General features: G+C 41.5%; 1 protein-coding gene across 1 annotated transcript in view; it reads left to right on the top strand.

Moving 5' to 3' along the window:
- Nucleotides 1–22,505, top strand: part of CRB1 (crumbs cell polarity complex component 1) — a 95,416-nt gene that overhangs the window by 10,549 nt on the left and 62,362 nt on the right. Inside the window, exon 3 of the mRNA XM_050977774.1 lies at nucleotides 16,566–17,150. Coding sequence (XP_050833731.1) covers nucleotides 16,566–17,150 — 585 coding nt within the window. The remainder of the gene's footprint in view (nucleotides 1–16,565; nucleotides 17,151–22,505) is intronic.

The raw sequence follows: 22,505 nt of genomic DNA, 5'->3' as shown, positions 1-22,505 counted from the left end.
GACTCACCTACTAAGTGAGGACTTAGTCCTCACTTCAGGACTCCCTGCAAAGTAGTAGGAATGTGAACATGGCCCTGAATAAGACCTCATGCTCAGAAATGTACCCAGATATTAAGCATGAAAACAGTCTTAACTCAGAGGAAACTCCTATGTGCAGAGCTTGAATTCAGTAATGAATGTTCAGCTACCACAGGGACATCTGTAAAACTTGTCACTTGTCTTTAAAAAAGGTCTAGTGTTCTTAAAATCTTGACCTCAATGAGAGGTCCAGTGATTCAGCCTTTCAAACTGCAGTCATGCCCTATTCCAGCTATTATATGCCTCATTTCTGTTAATCTTCTCTAATTAGTTCTGCTTCTCAAGTGAAGTCTTAGAATCTAACATTTTCCTGTGATAATACCAAGGGCTCTGCTTTCATGTTCAAGGTCAGTCCAGCATTTCACCTTGTAAAACTCATTTGTCCTCCCTGCACTTACACTTGTACTTTGAGTTTGAGTGTAGACATCAGTTTAGACTCTCTCAAAGACATTTGCTGGCTTTAAAGTTATCCTTAAAGGTGTGGTCATGCCCAGCAGAGTCATACAAGTGTGAAGGAACAGACTTCTTTCAGATTGTTTCTCCCCTGCAAGTATGCAGAGAAAATTTCTCCCATTAAAATAATTTCAGCTTTTTCTTTGTGAGTTATTTTGCATGTTTCACAACACATAAGCAGATTGGGCCTCAGAGCCTGAAGGGAGGCACGTGACAGTTGTATAGGTGAGAATGCTGAGCTGAGAAGGGCAAGGTGAATACCTTGCTTGCAGTGAGAGAGCTGTGAATACAATCCAAGTGATCTCCCTGTTCAAATCACTAAATTTAGATCTTGTGTTTCTCCCTTCATATGCTATACACACACATTAATATAGATATGTATTAGCAGGAGGACACACAAAGTTTTACAGATTCTTCTCGTGCCTGAGAGATGTGTAATACAGCAAGCATTTCTTTTGTAAAAATGGCATTATTGTTTATTCACTCTAATAACAAATGGAGGCACTTTTTGTATGTGCAATCTCCATTGCACTGTAAGAATTTACATATCATTCCTTTCATTGATCATTTTTAGCTGCCTCTTTTGAAGGGACCAGGTCACTCACCTGCCATCCCACAGCCCTTCCAGTGTGAGGACTGCAGAGATCCAGCATTACTGGAGCCACTTGATGGCTGAGGTGTGAACACAAATGGGAGGAGGCATCTGAGCCCCAGGCAAGGATCACACTCTTCTCCAGCTGATGCTCAATCCAAAATGGCAGATTATTTTCAGGTTAAAAAACCTTAACTGGGCAAGGGGGGAAAGTCAGCCTACAGTGATACATAACCTAGGCTACAATCAGTTTAAGCAGCTTCCTTTGAGCATTGCTGCTGCAGCTGGGGATAAAACTTGCAGTTCATCTAAATGGGTTACCTATGCTTGATGCTTTTATACTTAATGCTGTCATGAATTGCAAATAAGCATAAACCAGCAATAGGATAATTGTAGAAAAGCAAGAATTTTTATGGTTCAGTTATTTCATATGCAACAAGTAAAAAATTCTGTTAACTTTTCAACCTACCTCCTTAAAATAAATTATAATAAATATGTAAATGCAATATATGGAAAATGCTTGGCCTTTTCAATTTTGAATAGTTAACACTTAATTCTTGTATCTGAAAATACAATCCCTGAAGTATTTGGTGGAGTTTATGGAACTGTTTATGATTTGATTTTTCTTAAACCTCTCCAGTGGAATTTATAATGTTATTAGAAATCACTGACAACACGGTGTCTGTTTTTTCCAGAACTGCAATATATTGGCAAATATCCAACTAAACCCTGTTACATTCAATTATCCTGATGTCCAGAAAAAGGACAGAAAGAGTAGAAAACCCTTTCATTCTCCCCATCTCCAAGGCAGCGGAGGAAGAAACAGTACATGCACAAAGAACAAATTCAAACATTTTCTGCAAGTCCAGTGCCTAATTTTAAAACCTGAAACTGTTCTAAAGGTTAGCACCTCACACTGCACAAGCCTTCAGTAGAGATGTGCTGTAGTACAGGGCTTTGGTACCAGAATTTAGCCCCAGATGAGCTGCACTTCTGTACTTTGCTCATCCTTGTGACAATGCATCACCTTTCCAAGGATATTTCAGAAAAAAAATACACTGTGGAGGTAAATTGTGCATTTACTCTGAACAGGACACTCAGCACCTTTCAGTGTTGACTATCCACAAGCAGAGGTCTTGTCTCATGACACCTAATAAAGTGTCTGGTAATCACATCAAGTGGGAAAACCCTTCAGCTACCCCTCAGTGGGCAATAAAACATCTTTCCTCCCTGAGGCACACAGCTTAGAAAGAGAAAATAAGTGTTAGGGAGCATCATCTAGGAGGTGACAGGGGACAAGAGTAATGGACAAAAGGCATCCTCACAAACTGCTTTTCTAAATTCTGCTTTACCTCCAAGTTGTGATCCAGACCTGTTCTAGAGCAGTAACTGAATTACCTCCACTTTATTCTCTCTTGCTCAGCGCATGGTGACAATGGTTTTATCGTGGAAATATTTTCTCTAGAGAGCACTCTGAGTACTGACAGCTCTTTTCTCTTTCCCTCCCTCACACTGTCACCCTTCTATATTTGCCTTGACACTGTCTTCACATTGTCTTGACATTGTTCTGACAGTTAAGAAAACTCAATCACTGCAGCAAACAGCCATGACAATGCGGAGAAGAAAAAGGAAAAGTGTTATGAAAATTGTTGAGGAACTGTGAAGATTTACAGGCTAGTGAAAACAAGATTTTGCTTTTTCTAAACCACATTCCTAGGGAGTTTTCAATAAAAAGCTGATTTAAGAAAGTCTGCAGCCAAGGCTGGCAAAAGTTATCTCAAAGGTGATTGGCAGTTACGGATTCTGAACCAGAAATTCAGCTGTCCCTAGATAACAATCCCTCTTACTGCCATCACTTCAGGTACATTGTGGGAGATACTTCAGCCCATCTCCTGGAGAGCAGGGATGCTGCATTACTGTGAAATGCTGCCTTGGAACTCTCCAGCTACACTTTCTCCCAAGCATGCTGCTCAAACTGGAATCCCTTTTGGGGGCAACCAGAAAAGAAAGGTGGCCACAGAAAAAAGAAATCAGATTAGCTGGAGCTTTGGTTCCCTTTTAATAATAAAATCAAATTTTGTTTTGTTGGCTCACAAATTAGAAGAGAGGAGCCTAGAAAGGAAGCACTGCAAACACCAAATATTGTGGTAACAGGTAAAAAACCCAGCACAAGTAGGGTAAGTTTAGTATCTATTTGTCTGTTTGAATTAAACTTCTGAGCAACTCCTTAACTGGGTATAGTATGGATATAATAAAATGCTGAACTTGACAAGTTAAGGTTTGTGATTCAACAATTTGACAAAATTAATGTTGATTTGAGTAGAAATTCTGATCATCAGGAACCATGTGGGGAGGGTTGATGGGTTTTATTTTGTGGTTTGTTCATTTGATTTAGAAAAGCATATATAGTTTTGATACTAGTTCAAATTCTTAGTAGTTACAAGTACACCTAGGTAATAAAAAATTACCTCAAAAATTTACTTTATACTATCTTGGCATGCATACAATCCACATCTTACCTGAAAAATGCAGTTAAAGCTCATCCCTTGCAAAGCAGAAGCTCATCAACACTGCTCTGTAGGGCACCTGTAGTGCTCCCTGCAGGTCACACAAGTACTGCTTCTCCAGGAGGAGCATCTTCTCCCCTCTCCTCCTCCATCACCTCAGATTGCTGTCTTCTCCCTAAAGAAATTAGGGAGGGAAGCCATCTGAAGCTTGATCCACTTGCACCAGAGCCCTGGGGACAGCAGGGCTGGTGGCCAGGCACTGCCCCTCTCCTCACACAGAGGCTCTTCTCCAACACCTCCCAAACTGCAGGGCCATCCTGGCAACCAAGAGGTGGCACAGGCTCCAGACCTTAGCCCAGTCCCCCTCCAGGTCCCTAAGGCAGGAGGAGCAGGGGCCTGCAGGGGCTGGTTTGTAACCTACTGACACACCCTGCCTCTGCACACCCCCCCAACAGGAATGGGACCCACATGGCTGGGGAGAGAAACCCTCTGCTTCCTGAGTGCAATTCAGGAAACCCTGGATATATCTTTGCCACATATCTAAGATAGCAGTGTGAGGAAAATGTTAGTGAAAGCTTCTTATGAGACCAGAACGTACAGAAATAAACCTCTCTCAGCCAATTAATACAAATTTTTGATTACAAGGATGAATCAACACATGCTAAGAGTAAAGTGAACAAGCACATATGCAGATTGATGCTCACCTGGTTAATTTTATGGCTAATTTCATATGTTTAATCATGATGACCAAAGCACAGGTAAGACAAAAACAGAACAGAGGCAAAATTAGCCTAAAGAGTCGAGGCAGAAACAATATGCTTCCATTTATCCAGAGAGAAAATTAAGCTTCAAATGCTTCTGCCTGAACTCACTTGATGAAGCACGGTCTTGATACAATTAATAAAATGGCACAAAAGTCTCCACATAAATGCAGACACTTCTGAACCATAGAATACAGCATTTATTCTAAATGCTATATTGGGTGGTTATACTGCAACTGCTCTGGCAAGCTGAATGACAAACATTTTAGTGCTTCCTTCCTACACTTTTATGTCTACATGCTCCCTTTATTATTAATGGCATAATATTTGCTACAGTAGGCTATCATGGTCAAATCAATACCAAAGTGCCTTGAAAAGACACCAGAGCTGAACCCCTAATTAAGTACAATATTTTGTTCCTTTTAAATGAGACACTGTTTGAGGAGTACAGTAAGAGTGCCTTGTTCTGTTCAAGGTATCTATAATTAATAACCCCAATGATCAAAGGAAGTGTGATCCTAAGAGGAAATGGCTTTTGAGGATCCCTAGGTATTAAGTACTGAGAACTACTTCCCAATCTGTTCTGCAGCTCTCAGCACACTATGATGTGTGATGCCCTTTGGGATCATAAAACAAGGCCCATCGTAGATCTCTCTGAAAAAAAATGCTCCCAGCAAGATAGTCACTAGATATTAATCACTTATTCATTATTGCCATGAAATCTTTCTTAATTTTTTTTCCTGGCCAGACCCTTACTGTCACACAGATCTCCTTTATTTATTTAGTGTAATTTAATATAAAGCAAGGCAGGATGCTGCCCTGCAATGTACCCTGTACTGGCAGGTCTGGACTGGTATTGTGAGGAAGGCCCCTTTCCCCAAATTTGGGTATTCTTTTTGTTTTTTCATAATTGTATGGCAGCAAAGTTTATTGAGATAGCACCTGGATGCCAAGTTGTGGTGGCTTTATTTCCCTGCTCCTGCTTGCTGATCTTATTTTCTACTCCCCAGCTACCACACCACCAACATCCAGAGTTCCCCCTGGGTCTTTAGAGCAGATTTGTGTGAAACAAAAACCCCCTGTCACTGCACCAGGATGGCTGAATCTCATATCCAGGGGAATAGCAAGCCAGAGCAGCATCACTGTCCTCTGGATCATCCTGAGGAGTGAGAGCACTTCAGCAGAGCACAGAGGCATCAGTGGTGCCCTGTGGAGCTGGTGCCGCTGCTGGCATCTTGTCCTGGGGCTACAATTACTGCAGGCTCACTCACCAGCCACACCAACTGACTGTAATCTCCCATCCCTGCCCTGGAAACAAGTCTGCTCTGGATCAGGCCTCAGAGGAAGAAAAGGAGAATTCATGGAAAAAAAAATCTAAGGCAGGGAAGGGAGAACTAAGAAAGGAACAAGAGACAAGGAGTTAGATCTACCTCCTCAACATATTAAATAGACAGAGAAAATAAAGGAGACTATTAATGGGGAAGTAGAAATTTAAAAAGCCTTCAAGAAATTACTCTACTGTACTGACTGCTAGTGGTGAATAAACATTCAGTCATTTATTCAGGGTTTAAAAGTTTTCATCATTTTACTGGCAAAAATGGTACTGATCTAATTTTGATAAAGGCTTGCTGGACACCTCTTCACTTATAGCAGATATTTAATGCCCTAGTGGGAGGTGGTTTTATTCTAAAGCACGCCATCACATTAAGCTCTAGCAATTTGACTTTTAGTGATATTCTTCTAATATGGAAGGCTTATTTCTTAGCATATCCACCAAGGAAGGCTCCTGGGAATACACTGACGCTGGTGAATATTCTGGTTTTGTTTTACTTCTACAGTGAAGCATCTTAAAAATGTTTAAGAGAAAGGTATCCCTAATTATACAATGGGCTTTCAATACCTACTTTTCTTTTGGGTCACTTGCTCCTCCTCAGTGCTTCTGAGCCTGCTCTGGAAATAAAAAGTGGTAAAACATGAAACAAATTAATTCTTGATCTGTTGCAAGACAGTAAAGTTTGTAGGATGCTACAATACATTCTGCAGGTCAGGAAAGCTGCCACAGATTTTGTGTCAGAGCCATGACTGTGTTCAGTTTCATGGGTCACTGGAACTAGTGTTCCAAAGGCCAGCCCTCTGCAGAATTTCACATGATAATATCCTTCTGCGGGGCCTGGGACTGGTTTCTGTCTGTGTGAAGTTGGTGAGGGCAACTTGTGCAGCTCACAGCACATCACAATGATGTGTTATGGCCTTGGCTCTGAGGGGAAGCTGCCCTCAGCAGAGGGGCTCAGCAGGAGAGCTGAGGAAATTCGGGCTGTGCCAGTTCCCCCTGACACTCCAGCCTGTCCCAAAACACAGGAGCTGTGGCTTTCCCCAAGCAGTCTTGAAATCCCAGTTGGTAATTAGTTCATGCAGAGCTAATTGTAGGTGATTTCTATTGAAAACAATTTAGCACATAACAGAAAGGGCTGGAATGTGAACTCTTCTACAAAGTTCATGCTGGAAAAGCATAGCCTTGCTTTCTCTGTACTTACTGCCCATTGTAGCCACACTGAAGCTTTCTTCTGAGACCTGGGGCATTTAAAGCACAGTGCACTGCATTTCCAGCCACATAATGCTGATCTGTCCCAGGGCTGATTACTTTTTTTAAGTCTGAGGAGACAGAAGCAGCATCATCATAATTTTGATATGCTGTAGTTTGATGTCATCAGGAACATCTTGTCCTCATTTGTGTTACTGAGAACCTGCTGTAGGCAATCTCAACATCTGCACACATCAGAACTTGGCTTTACACCCAGAGACTTTTAAAGAGTTGCCTTGTGTTACAGGCTTCTATGATTTATTTCTAACAATCAGGGCTTTAAGTTTATCCAGTTATGACTCACAGAAAGGAATCACACCTGGGTCAGCATTACAGACATTTGAGGCTACATTTTAAAATCACAGGACCTTTATGTGCCACTGTACTATCAGAATCACTGCTTCATGCTCTTTTCATATTAAAAAAAGGAAAGAAGTAATGAATAGCAGAACCACAACTAAAGGAGACTGAAGAGGATGTCTTATAAAGCCTTTCAAATGCAAACAACACATGGACCCGGAATTTGGACATGAAATCAATTTTGTACTCAGTTTTCAGCCCCTCTACTGGTGGGATTCTTAGCAGCATTTGGCAGCATTTCTGAGTGCCTTTTCTCTCCTGTGTTGGTGGCTGAGCACAGAGGGAGCTCGGCTGCTTGCAAGTTCCCACCTAAACCAAAGCTCAGCCCTGCAAGTCAGCAGTAGCTGGTCTGCTTGAGGGGCAGCATCCCCAGCTCAGCCAAGCCCTCAGCTCCTTCCTGAGGCTGAATTCAGGAAGAGCCAGAGGCTCAGGGGCAGCTGGAAGCCTCTGTCTTAAAAAAATGCCTTAAACTCTTTGTAGACTCCAGAGAAGCTGAGAGACCTTGTGTCTTTTAAGGTGAGATTTGGCCTTTTCAAGAGACAAACTGCTCCTTTGCTCTGTATTTACCATTATTTGGAATTCATACAGAAGCAGGAGCAACTGGATTTCACCCAGACTCACAAACTGACCATTTTATGCTGTGTTGCTCCCTCAGTGTTCCTGAAAATCCCCCCTGATGCAGAGGAGACCATGCTTTGGTCTTTCTGCAACCCTTTCTAGCTCTGGCATAATTTCCCTTGTTATTTTGCCAGGCATCCACTTCCCAGGTGTACACTTCATCCTTCCTTCCCAGCACAGCTGCAAATACAGCTGGTCTTTTCCCAACTGCAAGCACTCTTTCATTTTTCCTCTTCCCCAGCAGCACTTGCACCCCTCAATGTGTTCTGACACTGGGTTTACAAACAGCAGATTGCACTTCCATTAATTTCACAACAATTGATGTAGATGCTTGTGGCTTTCGGGACCAAGGCAGGAGCAACACCTCTCACAAAGGCACCACAAATCCACCCATCCAAACAAGTTCATCTAGGCATGTCAAAAACCTCACCAAAGGCAATCCAGGATAACATTTTAAAGTGTAAGACATAATTCACATGCCTAACTAAACCACGAAGGTTTTCTGTCTTTATTTCTGGCAAAATCTTCCATCCCACAGGAGAGAACTTGACACTTGTGGCTCTGTATTCTGAGTTACATGCTGAGAATGTCCCAAGCTTAAATGAAGCCTTAAGAGAAGTTCAGACAGGAAAGGTATTGATGGAATCCTTGGGACGAAGACATTTAATCCACAAAATCACCCATCTTTCCTATAAGCAATCAAGCTTATTACCTAAATAAAATTGCTTCAGATTTTGAGCAAAATTAATTTTCTATGTTTTTTACCTCTGAAGAGCTGATAGAAAGGCAAGTTTGAAGCTGGCCCACTACCCAATACCATTGCTGCTCACCTGTCTATCTCCTACGTCCCTGTGTGGACAAGTCCTGCTCTCTATTATTAAGAATAAATTCTGCTGTGTGACCTCAACTGAAAAAAAATTAAAATTCAGCACTTCTATAGAGGCAAGGAATACCTCATTATACTCATGTTGCTTCTCTTCTGCAAACTTAGAAGATAAAAATGAGGACAAATATAATGAAACTCTTAAAGGGGAAAGCTACACTCAGAGAGAGTGTACAAGGACTGCACAGCAGAAATCAGTTCAGTTTTTACATCTGTGTCCACATCATTTACTGCAATGGATATCAGCTGCCTCCTGGCCTGATCAGCCACTGTTCTACACCTTACACAAAAATATCTGTGCACAGTAAAAGCAGGATGATCATTGTACACTACCATCTTAAACTGCAGTGCTGTGGTGCTAAACATAAAGGTAAAGAAGCAGAGCATAAAATCTTTCATTCTCATTAGAAACCAGTCTACTTGCATTGCTAGTAGCACTGTGCCTTGATGTCCAACTGAACCAAAAATCCTCCAAATTCAATGCATAGGAGCTCTTTTGAGCTCCTGGGCCTGACTCCCCTCCTGTTCCCAGCACTAACACTAGGTATGATGCCAAATAAAGTGAAAGCCAAAAAAAAATTACATTTAGAAGTAAAGAAGGCATTTACCTCATTTTTGTTTGTTTATTTGGGACAGCTGGTGCCATTGCTGTGGTGCTCAGTGCAGGAGTTGGGGCAGCTGTAAGGGCTGCTGCTGCTGCAGTGCTCATGGGATAAGGGAGTCTGGGGTGGCACAAATGGTAAAAGGCAGCAAAGGACAATGACAGCCAGCAGTAACTGCCTTTATTCTCAGGGACCAGCAGCAAGTCAGTGTGAAGAGAAAAGTTTAGGGAAGAGTGAAATGAAGACATTGGTTTAATAACCAGTTCTGTAATTTCAATCACAAATAGTGTTGCCTAAACAACATTTTAAAATTTTAATGCCATTCCACTGTTACTCTTACACTAATGCACCATACTTTTTCTTCAGAAAATAAGTTAATTTACTTTCCTTGATTTTGCTATACAAATGTACCTAAAACCAAATTTGGCTTTTTTGATAGCAATGGAATATTTGTGTAACCGCCTTTTTTCTTTTCTGCCTGTGTGTGGTGCTGGTTACTATGGTAATAAACGTGACTCAAGATTTAAAGCCTGAAAGTGGTTTCTATAACAACATGCTAGGATGTTTTGGACACACAATTGAAGTTAAGGATTCAGGATTAACTCTTTATGACCAAAGTATCTGCAGACAGAACAAGTGCTTGTTTGTTTGGCAAAAGTTGGATCATCCCTCCCCAAAGCAGGATTTTCCCTGGAGCAGATTGAGTAATAATGATTCCAGCTGTGGATACAGCAGGTAGGGGCTGGGGGCTGGTGATTTCCTCACAGGTGAAACATGCAAAGCACAAATGGCACCACAGTAACTACAAGCTGCCCATCACAGTGAATAATTAAGATGTAATACAAATGTACTGGGAGATGGGAAGGGGTAAAATGGTATCAGTGCAATACTTAGAAAGTTTGAGACTGTGCAAAAACCAAAACTATTTGTTTACGTGGAAAAGCTATTTTGAGGACTAAGATAGCCCCTTCCCTGGCTCTGTTTAATACAGAACATGGTTTCCTGTCCTTTCCTTCCCCATCTGCCAATTGCAGGAGTGACATCTCTGCCTTTCAGTCCATGGTAAAGGCACCTGATCCCAATCTCTGTCCCTGCTGATTATGCAGCTGTGCATATCTCTTCCCCAGCTCTTCATGATACATCAGGATTGAACATCTATCTGCACACCCACAACTTTCTAAGGCTGTCTTTGCAGGGAAATTATTGTCAGAGTGATGAACTGTATTTTTTGTGTCATGGTGCACTGCAGATAAATGGAGAGAGAATTAGTTACACCAAAGCCATGGCTCCTCAATGCAGCAGCAAATGCCTTGGGCAATATTTTAATATTTCCAGTTAAATGATAATTATTTCAAGATCTCAGTATAGTAACAGAGCTTGATATTTCAGTGACAGAGAGCTTGATATTTCAGTGACACAGATTCACACTCTTGTTTTAAAATCCCAAGGGCAGGTTTCAAACAAGTAATGAGCAGCAGCACTGAAGGTTCATGTTTCTGACTCCAGCCACTGGGCTAACTAAATCCTTGCTACCATCATGTTATCCTGTGACTTTTTTTGTGAGCTGTTTTGATCACAATGTAAGCCTTGAGCTGTGAACAAATGCTGTATGCTGGTTTTTATTCAATAGAACCCAGACTGAAGTAACAGCACTAAGAGAAGCAGTGGTTGCTTCATTTGTGATCTAATTTTCTTTCTAGTGACTGACCACCACCAAGATGTCAATTATATATGCCATTCCAACAAATTTTAAAAAACAAAACCAAAACAACCACCCCCCCCCCCAAAAAAAAAAAAAACAAAAAACCAAAACCAAAATCACAGGTAACATATTTTCTTATGCTGAAGTTGGGTTTTTTTTACAGAGCCAAACATCTCACTATTGCAATTCAATCCTTCATTCCTAAAGACTGTTTTAAAATTTAATCTCTCAACTCATAGACCAGGGGTTTTTTGCTATCCATTTTCCCCCCCAAAATGTATGGCTTAGTAAATAGCCAGGTTTTGTTGTGAACTGCTTTATCTGCACTGGCTGGTGTAGCTTCCTAGTTTTAAATCAAATGTGTAAAGTAATACCTCATTGTTTAAAAAAAAGGAAAGAAAAAAAGTCCTCAAAGCACAGTAAAATCATCAGTGATGGTGAATATGTGGGTATCAACTTCTCTATCTAATCACAGATTTTTGTTCCCCCTAGAAAATAGACTGGCTCTGTTAAGAAGGTCAGAAAATCTTGCAGCATATGTAAAAGATTCCAAAGTTGTTAGTGTTGAGAGCTTCTGTGAAGCTCAGAGTCCTCCTTCAGGGTCAGAAGGCACATCTGAAGAACAGCACTGCAAATTACAAGCAGCCTTCAGGCAGGATGAGATGATTAGCAAAGTGCAGGCATGGCCAAGCCATGTGAACTCTGGTTCATAACAGTGTGATTAGCAGTGATTGAAATTTGATTGTAAATGCTGCCACTGATTATGATATTTCACCAACTCATACAGGGTCATGTCCTGAAAGAACAAGTCTGTGCTGAAATACATTTCTGACACAAAGAGCCCAAAACAGATTGCAAAGGATTTCTCTGGGGGCTTTAAATGGCTGAGATTGCTAATTGTCAGAATCTGGGATCATCAATTCACTTTACTTTTGATCTTATCAGCTTAACTTAGAAGGATATTTTGAAAAATGGACATGAATCCAGTAAATCTCTGTTTCAAACAGGATCTAGGAAAAAACCCCCTAAAAATTGCCAGGAAAGATATGCAGATGAGCTTTTCAAAATTACCTGCTTTACTGAGGAACAATAATCAGATTATCTGTGACAAAATGCTTTGGCCATTTCAAAATCTCTGCCCTGCTTATGACAGCTTTTCCCTATTTCAATTTTGGCCCTCTATCCTCATTGACATGTATTTCTAACATCATAAAAATTGTTTTGTATCACTACAGTAGTTTCTGATCATTCAGAAGCCTCTACCAGCCAAAATAATACATTTTTAGTGCTTATTAGCTCAATTATTCATACACTAATAAGATCACTTCGATGAATTTAAATAATCTTATCCAAGAGCAAAAACCCAAAGCTAAAACTGTCTTTTTCTTGGCATTTCTTATATTAAGCTATGTGTGCCAGTTCCTGTAATAGCTGCAGGTATGGCCATGTTTCTGGTAGTATGAATGCTGTGCCAGTAGATGGCAAGCTTTACTGCAAAGAATTTCACTGCCAACCATCTCATCTGCATCTCAAGGATTTAACCATGGGGCAAAACGCTTGGCACTAAATCCTCTCGTAATTAGATTAAAGTACCACTGTTTATAAAGAGACTGATAATTACCTCAGGTGTCAGTCAATGTAAACCCAAAGCAATCAGCATTTTGTTTCCATTTTTCCTACATTACATACAAGTTTTAAGACTCTGTCAGAACAAGTCACTGCTGAAGTGACCTTAATTGCTTAGGAATGAAAAACAGCTCCTCTGCACATCTGAGGTAGAGCATGAGGCTTTTCCTGGTTATCCTTCTGCAACCTGGCCAAAAACCAAGCTCCACTGAAACATTTCTGTCCCTTTGCAGCTCTTTCTGTGAGTGCAGAAGAGAATATTCTTTAGGCACCTGCTCAAACTGAGACAGTCTTTGCATCACTCATCACACTGCATCATAGGGCATGCAGGAGCTTCCACCTGCCATACTCTTCATCCTCCTTCCATGCAGCTCTCAGCTGCTCCCTTCCACATCACTCCAGAGCAGCAGGGCAACTCATTTCCCACAAGGCAGCAAGGGAGATAGTGCAAATAACTTCCCTGAAATAGGTGGGAAATGGTGTTTGAACTAGCAGTCCAGAATCCAAGGATTAGCTGAAGCACTCACATCATTCAGGAACACGACTTTTTAAAATAAAAAGCGTCATGGAAATGTCCATGGAAATGTTCATACCATTTGATAACCCTCTGATGATCACCTTTCTGAGATGCAGTTTTGCTGCTGAGACAAACTGCTATTGAGTACCCTTAAACTCTTGGTCCCAGCCTTTAAACTACAACCAAGCTAAAACTCAGCATGCTTACATCTCTGCTAAGACCTTTAGAACTCCTATGTTCCTCAAAAACTATACAAATAATAAAAACCATGGCACAGTGCATTAGAATAAAGACAGAACACCAAAAATGTTGCTGTTTCACTATAAACTTGTCACACAAATCAGACAAGAGTATCCTCTAGAGAACATTGGATTTATTGAATTGTCTGCTGGCAATTTCTGCATAAGAAATTCATTTTATAAAAGCTACAAAAGTTGAAATTAAAACACTGCTTAAAAAAAAAATCCAGGAAACGTTTTCTGGTTCATGTTTTTCCCATAGTGATGTCACCCTGCAGACAAATTGGTTGCCTTCACTCCACACAGACAGTGTTTTTAGGGCTGTCTTTCTCCTTCCCTCATTTTCCCTCCACTCTTACTGCCTCAGAGAACTATTAAGCTTTTTAACCAGTGCTCACTCTTGCTATCAAAACTGCAGACTGGCAAACACATCATGTCCTCACACAATCATTATAACAAACTCAGCCTGTTGCATGCAAATTATCTCTGGAAAAGCAGTAATAATGAACTAAATTGCTTCTCATGTCACTGTGGTCCTGTGTAAGAAAGCACTCGAATGACTGACCTCACCTCTTGTAGCTTACACAGTACAACAGTTAGACAACATTATAATATGATCATAATTAATTTCTTCAAGTTTGCCCATTTCTTCAATGTTTCCCCAAAACATGCACATTAATCAATTTTAAATAGGTACACAGACTGAAAGGAAAGCTCTCTAAAGTTGTGCAGGGAAAACAGAGGATGCAGAAGTTCCTAAGATACACAGTTTTTCTCATTTTAACTGTAATTAATAGATTTCAGTAAGCTCTGTATTATCCAGGCTAAAGAAAAAACCTAAATGCATGGGCAAACACAAAATTATGTAAACCAGGACATCAGAACATACATGAGAGTGTGCTGAGGAAAAGAAGGAACAGAATTACTGCTGACAATGGTGCAGGTCAGTACATGTGACCAATGTCTTGAATTTTTACATTCAGTGAGAGCTCTGAGCTGGAGCAATGCAACCACCACTGCAACAGGATGAAATACCTGCTCCCAAAATTGATTATTAACAGGTTTGGGGAGGGTCATTTTAAAGACAGGCTAATCCAAAAGTACTTTTTTCGTCCTGTTTTCCTTCAGAGAACATGAGGTAACACTCCAGTTCTCCTCCTGCTAATCAATGTTTAGCTTGCTTTCTATGTAATCCCTAAGACCACTGTTGGTTTTAAATCATGGTGTCACTGCTGTTATCAGTGTTACTACAAAAATCTCTATTCCCCTGGCTCAAATAAGTATTAATTAGTTATCTGGCTCAGAAAATGTACCTATTCATGAATATCAAGTTCATTTAGAATGGTGCTCCTAATTCTCAGAGGTACTGCTGCTCCTGTGTACACCTCAAGTCAGAAAGCACAACAGTGATGCACAGATAATTTTTAAGCCTTTCCATTTATTATCTTAGTGTCAAATCTGCACAAGCAGTCTTTCCTAAGTAATTAAGCCTTCTGATACGTTCTTCGCCCACTTCCCCCTCCTGCAGAAAAACAGATTAAATTGTATTATATATTAAAATGCACACTATGCAAACACACCACAACCAGTCAGTTTGTATTCTCTGACACTCCCCTGTGGTTGGTTGGTATCCTCAGGGGACCAACCCTAGCCTCTCCCTTTTCCAGGGATCTGTCCCAGGCCTTTATCAGCATTGGTCTAACTCCAGTTACTGGAGTCTTCATCTCTGCTTACCTGTTCTCTTTCAGTGCCCCATCTCCATCTCTACTGTGTCTGCTCTCCTGAATCTCACTTCCAGAACTGGGAAGTAACTAGAGACTGCTGGTAGATGGGTCTGAATGCCTCTGAGAAGTTCAGCTCATCCACAACACCCTGCTTGCACAAACACACACTGTTCTGCTGCTGTAGAAGACACATACCAACTATATATCCAAACAGTATACCAGATTAAAAGTATAAACCAAATAATAATAAAAAAGATGTTTACAGTACTTACATATAGATAATTTAATGCAACTTCAGTGCTCCAGCTCGTGAGTCTTTCCCTTACAAACTGCCTTCTCTCCTAAAGGAACATTCAGCTTAATTTCACAGTCTTGGCCCAGATACAGCTGCTTCAGTGTATCCCAGAGGTGGATTCTGAACAGTGCTGGTAACAGCTCACCCTCCTTGACTGAGAAGTGAGAAGTAGCTCTTGCTATTGTTATTCCTTACAGCTGCAAGGCAACTCCAAGTGGCCTTTAATTACTGACAGAAGCTCAGTTCCCAGAGGGTAAGGAAGTAAGGAACATCTTTACACCATGTTCACTGTGTCCTTCCAGCCTCTGAGGCTGGATGGCTCTCACAGGGCTGTTTTGCACCTCAGGTGTTTGGTAGATTCTTTGTGGTGGAGAGGCTGTACACCTGAGAAATTACTATTTATAATCAGCAAATCAAAATCAAGGTGCCTGATGGTTTGAACTGTTTATTTGAGCTATAACTGCATCTGAGTAATTAAGCTTGTGAAACCCAATGCAAAAAATCATCCACTACAAAAGAATGGTACCACCACAGAAGTGATATTGAACTAAAAAAAAAAAAAAAGAGGTCTGTCTCCTTTCTCTAGTAACAAAAACAGAAACAAAAAGCTTAAATACACCTAAATGTATTCCATATTGTTGGATATTCATTGACAACAACCATTATTGTCTCAACTATACTGTTAATAAAGTGTTAAACAATCCTGACACTCCAGACCACGGCTGTTGAAAGAGGCAAGAACAGGAAATTACAACTTACTCAAGTTTTCATAATAGTTTTCATAATTCCACAACCATGCCTTAATGGTTGCACTAGCAATCTGCAGCCTAGTCCTCTACCTACTACCATTTTACATTCATTAGTCCACTAATGCATCACACAGTTGCCAGTCCTGTTTTCTTCTCAATAGCCAGCAATTGGAGCTGTGGGTTTTGAAGCACAGTTATGTTAAGAACTACACTTCTTTCACTGTTGGTTGCTCCCAGTGCTGTGGAATTCCTCAGGATGTTTTGTGTTTCTTTCCTAGAATCGCTTTGCATGAGGAATGATTCCAGGTGCCTGTCAAACTCTTGCCAAAAGAACTCTACATGCGTTGATGGTCAGAACGATGACCCTTGCCTTTGTGCAGACGCACCAGTGGACAGTGTGGAGGAACTCTGCAACAAAACCTCCAACCCTTGCTCCTCCAACCCTTGCCTCCAAAACGCCACCTGCCTGGGCTCTGCTGGGAACCTCAGCTTCACCTGCAAGTGCCCCGCTGGGTACAAGGGCCCTGCCTGCGAACGAGCTGCCAGTGAGTGTGACACTAACCCGTGCGAGCACGGAGGCACGTGCCAGAGCGGCCTGGCGGGGCCCACGTGCCTGTGCAGCGCCGGCTACACGGGCAGGCTGTGCGAGAGGGACGTGGACGAGTGCAGCTCCGAGCCGTGCCGCAACGGGGCCCTGTGCCGCGACGGCGTGGGCCAGTACTCCTGCTACTGCGTGCCAGGCTACCAGGGCAAGCACTGCGACCTGGAAGTGAACGAGTGTGCCTCGGATCCCTGCCTCAACGGCGCCACGTGCCTCAACCAGATCGGGCGCTACGACTGCATCTGTGCCCTTGGCTACACGGGTAAGCCCTCTGAATTAAAGCAACTTTTCCTCTGGGTCATGTGGAACCATCATAACTCACATTCCAGGTTCAACTCCGGCACCCACACAAGTATTTAGCTGTTGCATTCACACTCTGTGAAAAATCCCTTCACACAGGATTTTTCTGCTGGGAAGCTGAGAAGCCTCAGAGAAAAAGGAAAACAATTCTTGTCTCATTCGCTTCTCCTGTGTTGGGCTCACATGTGGAATGTGTTTGGAGATTGTTTACCCACAGGTGATTGTTTCATTGGTTCTGGTGTGAGTTTTTTTTCACTCAATGGCCAATCAGTGCCAAGCTGCGTCGAGACTCTGGAAAGAGTCACGAGTTTTTCTTATCTTTTTAGCATTGTGTAAGTATCCTTTCTGCATTCTTTAGTATAGCTTAGTTTAGTAGTCTTTAATATAATTTAGTATCATAAAATAATAAATTACCCTTCTGAGAACATGGGGTCAGATTCATCATCCCTTCCTACGTCGGGGATCCCTGCAAATACAATATTTAGCCGTATCTGCATTACCACCTTGCCTTCAGCTACAGCACCAGTGGCTGTTGGTACATTATGGATAACCACATCACTTTGAACTACTGACACCAGAAAGAGAAGGGTTAAAGAAATCTCACATTGACCAAAATCTACACAGCAGTTTTGTGAACACCAAGCTATGTCACAGGGCTAGGTGGACTTTGCTTTTAAAAGAAACATTCTCAAAATGCTCTCTTCAAAGTGCTATATCTAGTTTTTTTCCGAGGGTCAAAACCTACATTTGACAGATTTAAAAATTAGATCCAAGTAGACAAATTCTACTCGAAACTTACACATTTCACATTAAATTTCTCTCTGCCTTTCCCAGAAACAAAGGACTCATTTGCAACTAGAACATTATGTAAGTTACATGGACAAGTGTTATGTTCCCAAACTGCCCATTTTTTGATAATCCCATTTTATGTAGCTCTATTTTTAAGGTACAGGTGTGATCTTTCTTCCCTACTTCCTCTACTGGAAAGCATATCATTCTTGTTGGAAGACAGCTCCCTTCAAATTTCAAAGCTATATTCAGGGCTAGGACTGTGAAAGGTGGCACACTGAATCATTAAAAGGAGAAAAGAGGAGGCATTTTAGTGATAGACTGCCAGTCAGGTAAGCAAAGGAAAAGAAATAGTCATACAGCAAAAAAGGCAGAAAAAACAGCTATTGCTTCAAGTGATTCAAATGAATAAGAAATAAGAGATGTGGTTTACAGCTCCATCCCCAAATCCCCATGCAGGACGGGAAGTCAGAGGTAAAAAGCAGCTTTCCTGTGTCTAACACAGCACTCGTTGGAAGGCAGCCCTTGGTTAATATCCCTTATGAGCACAGAGAATGTTTTTTGAAGGAAGCTTGTTACCTTCCTGCCACCCCGCTGCTGCCAGGGGGTGTCAGAGCCCGGGCCAGCTGAGGAGAAAACTACACAACTGAGGGAAAGCCAAAGAGCAGAAGGAAGGAAAAAACCTATTAACAACCAGCATGGTTTCTCTGCAATGATCACACTCAGCCCAGACCTCCTGTTGTATTCAGGAAACTGTATTTGTTTAACTGGCGCTGTTAGTGGGGTCCAGGCCTGGATCCACAGCCCAGAAACTTGGTTTGAAAGAGTTGGAATATACACCTTAGAGACAAAGGGAGAGAAAATATAATGAAATAGCTAAGCCCAAACAAAAAGAAATAAAAATTCAGGTCAACACAAACTGCTGATGGAAACTTACTCTGCTGGAGTCGCTCCACTTTCATAATGAAATTCTGCTGTTTCCCAAGCTGATGCTCTTTTTTCTCACCAAAAAAGTCACCAAAGCTCCACACTTTGCACAAGCAGAGTTAAGAAATGAGGAGAGAACCAAGGAAGGAGAAGAGGTCTAAAATACACAGCAGAAGGGGCTGCAGTGTTTTGACATACAGCTCCAACACTGCTTCCAGCAGCAAAAGAGACTAACCATAGGAATTCTATAGAGGAGTACCAGGCCATTCCTCCAGCAGTAAAACATCAGCTTTAAAAGCTACTTAACAAAATGATTTATCAGAAGCATTCTTTTTTTCTTGTTTTTTTGCACCTTGCTGTGAGTTGTGCTAAATGCACAAGCCAGAGGGATTACAGGATGAAAGCCTCGAGGTGTCCCCAGTGGTAATAAAACCCCTCATTTACCCCATCAGGGGATCTTGCCAACCATTATTATCCTGGTCTGACACCATGAATTACTGTGGGAAGTCATCCAGCCTCATATCATTTCCCTAAGATGTGAAAACAGGTTATATCTCTTGATATGCAGGTAAAGAAGGTATAGTAAATCTATAGCTGCAATGTTAACCAAATACATGAGTTACTGGCTGCTGTTGCTACTTGTTTCATGGACTATGACTGCTATTTTGTGTGATTGGTATGCTGCAGCACTTCTTAAAATAGCTGAGAAATGTCACACATAATTCTTACACAAATGGAAGAGGTTAGAATGCACCAAGAGCCAAAGACTGGAAAATTCAGCATGAAATCTGCAGTTTCTATGATAATGTTCTGCATGTGTGAAATTATTTACAAGACATGTGTCACACATCTGTTAAATAATGAAGTTCAACTGGTTTGTTGAAGTTTTGCTGGCTACCCTAATCAATTGCATTTTCTCCTCCATTGGACTAATTGCACTTGCTTTTAATTCACCCCAACAGAGCATGGTGTAAGAGCCTGTTATTACCCACAGCTACATGAATTAATTACCTTGCTGAAGCCAGTCCTCTATTGCCAGTGAACGTTCCAGTGTGAACCCTCAGTAGTGCATGGCAGTTCCAAAACCCATTCTCAGTCTAAGACAGGGGGAGAAAGTGTTTCAGTGGCAGACAAAGTAGGTGCAGAGAGCTGGATTTGTTCTTTGTGCAATACCTTTTATGATGAAGTAACCATCGCTGCGATGACGTCTTAGAATTTGAGGAAATTACTCCTGATAGATCTCCAAGCTTTTGTTCAGTATTCTCATCAATAATGTATGTGCTATGCAAATATTAAGAACAGATGCATCATAAATAAGTCTTAGGCACTTAAAGGCAAGCAGAGGCACAGCAGCTCTACCATGGGATGGAAAACCTCAAGTAGAGATCTCATTTCCCAACAAGCTCATGTCCCTGTTGTTGTGGATGAATTAGTAAACCACTTGGTCCATCCAACAGCAATTGCCAGCAGAGCAAAGCCTGTTTCTTTCCCAGCTTTCCAGTTTGAAACTAGTACTCCCCACCTTGTGTCCTGGCCAGCCCAGGTATTCAGCTCTGCTGAAGCTGAAAAGGGACAAGCCTTGATTAAAGAAATACACCTTCTCCCTCTAACTTTTCATGTAACTCTCTTCCTGTCACATCAAGCCTGGTGCATATAAATTAGTCATGTGACACTCTCTATCCAAAATATGGCACAAAGATTACTTTATACAGAATGAGGAATTTGGGGACAGCCCTCTGGACCTGCTGGACCTGAGCGCAGCATTTTAGTGCAGGAGAACAGAAAGGGTGACCTGGTTACCAATGCCCAGCCATATTAAAAATGTGCAGGTCCTCATGGAAGTACACTGAGCCTGCAAACCCCTAGTATCTTTGAGCAGAAAGTGATTTTACACTGTATCTGTAGGTATGCAAGTTTGAAAACATTGGCTGTGTGTCCTTCATCCTCATTTGTGTTTACTTTTTATTGACTGGGGTTGTAGAAAGAAGTGCACACTAGGACTCAGTGGAGAAGCAAGCAGTATAAGAAACAACCCTGGTTCTTCAAAGAAACTGCAAGAGTTACAAATGTGACTTCTCCCCACCTTTCCAGCATTTCAATTCAAACCACTTGTGTGGTTTGGTACATGCAGGGATGCTCAGCCTGCTCCAGGACACCCAGGGTGCCTCAGCTCGTGGTGGTGCAGCCCTGTGCAATAACTGCGGCAGGGCTCCTTGGCGCTCTCCTTCCCGCCTGGCATATGATATTTGGCACACAGCATATTTATGACAGAATGTTAGACTGAGGTGAAAATGCAGATCTAATCTTTTCATCTCTCTTCTACACATCTAAGAAAGCCTGACAGCAGACTCCGCGGAGGCTAGGAAGGGATTCCCCCTGTCTGCATGGCAGATCGCATTGGCTGGATGCATTATACAGGGAGAAGTTTTCTTCTGAGGCAACATTGCCGAAGGCAGGTTACTGGGCTTGATAGATTAAAGACATGAACCAAAACAACAACGCTATGTTCTCATGTTAATTGTCAGGCTGTTCTCAGGCCTGTAGTTTTAAATTTGGCTGAGCTGAGGATCAGTTGAACAGGGCTTGTTTTGTCACATGATTTTTAGTGTTCGCAGTAAGCTGTTAACAAGCTCTGGCAGATTTACGGTCACTAGACACACTTCTGCAAACACATTGTTTATAATTACAGTGAATTCACAGGGCAATGACCACAGAGGGACTGCTTACTATATCTGGCTGTAATGTACATTACCATAAAGCCGTCAGAGAGCGTTCCTGGGCCGGGCTCTCGTGGCAGGCTCCCGCTGAAAGTAGTGGTTAGCTGAGCAGTGAACCTTGAACTGGGGGCACGCCACTCGCAGCTTCCCCATCCACTATGCGGTCTCAAGGAACTATTTCTCAACTGCTGAAAAGAGGAACTTGCACTTTAATGTTTAAAGACAATAAAAAATAGTTATGAGTTAACATCTGCAATTTTTGGTTTGGCTTTAAGAACTTTCCCGGTCCTTATCCATAGCACAGATTTATTCTTTTAAAACAAAGAAGCTCACAAGCATCAAAATAAATTATTCATGAAGTGACAGTGCTAAATATTATCAATCTTTGTGTTTTAAGAAAGATGCTTAAGAAAGTTATAATGTACAAATTTCACAGCAGTACAGAGCTGACAAAAGGAGCATAAATAAAGAATTGGAGATGAGCTCCTAAATAAATTGCAAGAGTGATACCCATCATCAAACATGCCTGTTCCCTCTGTTGAAAGTCTACCCTATCATCTTGTACTGAAAACTTCACTTTTACAAAAAAAGAAGAAAAAAAAAATAAAAAGAACCCATTCTCAGGGCTGCAGCTTTTCTTTCAAGTAGGAAATTCCCCCGTAAACTTTTCAATACTGCAGCTACTTCAATAAGCCAAATAAAAAGTAAGGAAATTCACTTCAAAGCAGCTTCTTCATTACAATTTGCCACTTTGCATCTGTTTTGCGGCTGATACTGTAGCTGCTGAAAAAACCTGACTTGGCAGTTGAAAATTATTTGAAAATATTACCCTATTGCTCCAAACACGAAGCAAGTGTATGAGCATACAAACCCCTGAAATAATC

The sequence above is a fragment of the Serinus canaria genome, chromosome 8 (genome assembly GCF_022539315.1).
Source record: "Serinus canaria isolate serCan28SL12 chromosome 8, serCan2020, whole genome shotgun sequence".
NCBI classification, from domain to species: domain Eukaryota; kingdom Metazoa; phylum Chordata; class Aves; order Passeriformes; family Fringillidae; genus Serinus; species Serinus canaria.
The sequence above is the reverse complement of the archived record's forward strand: the minus strand, read 5'-3'. Positions and strand labels throughout refer to the sequence as shown.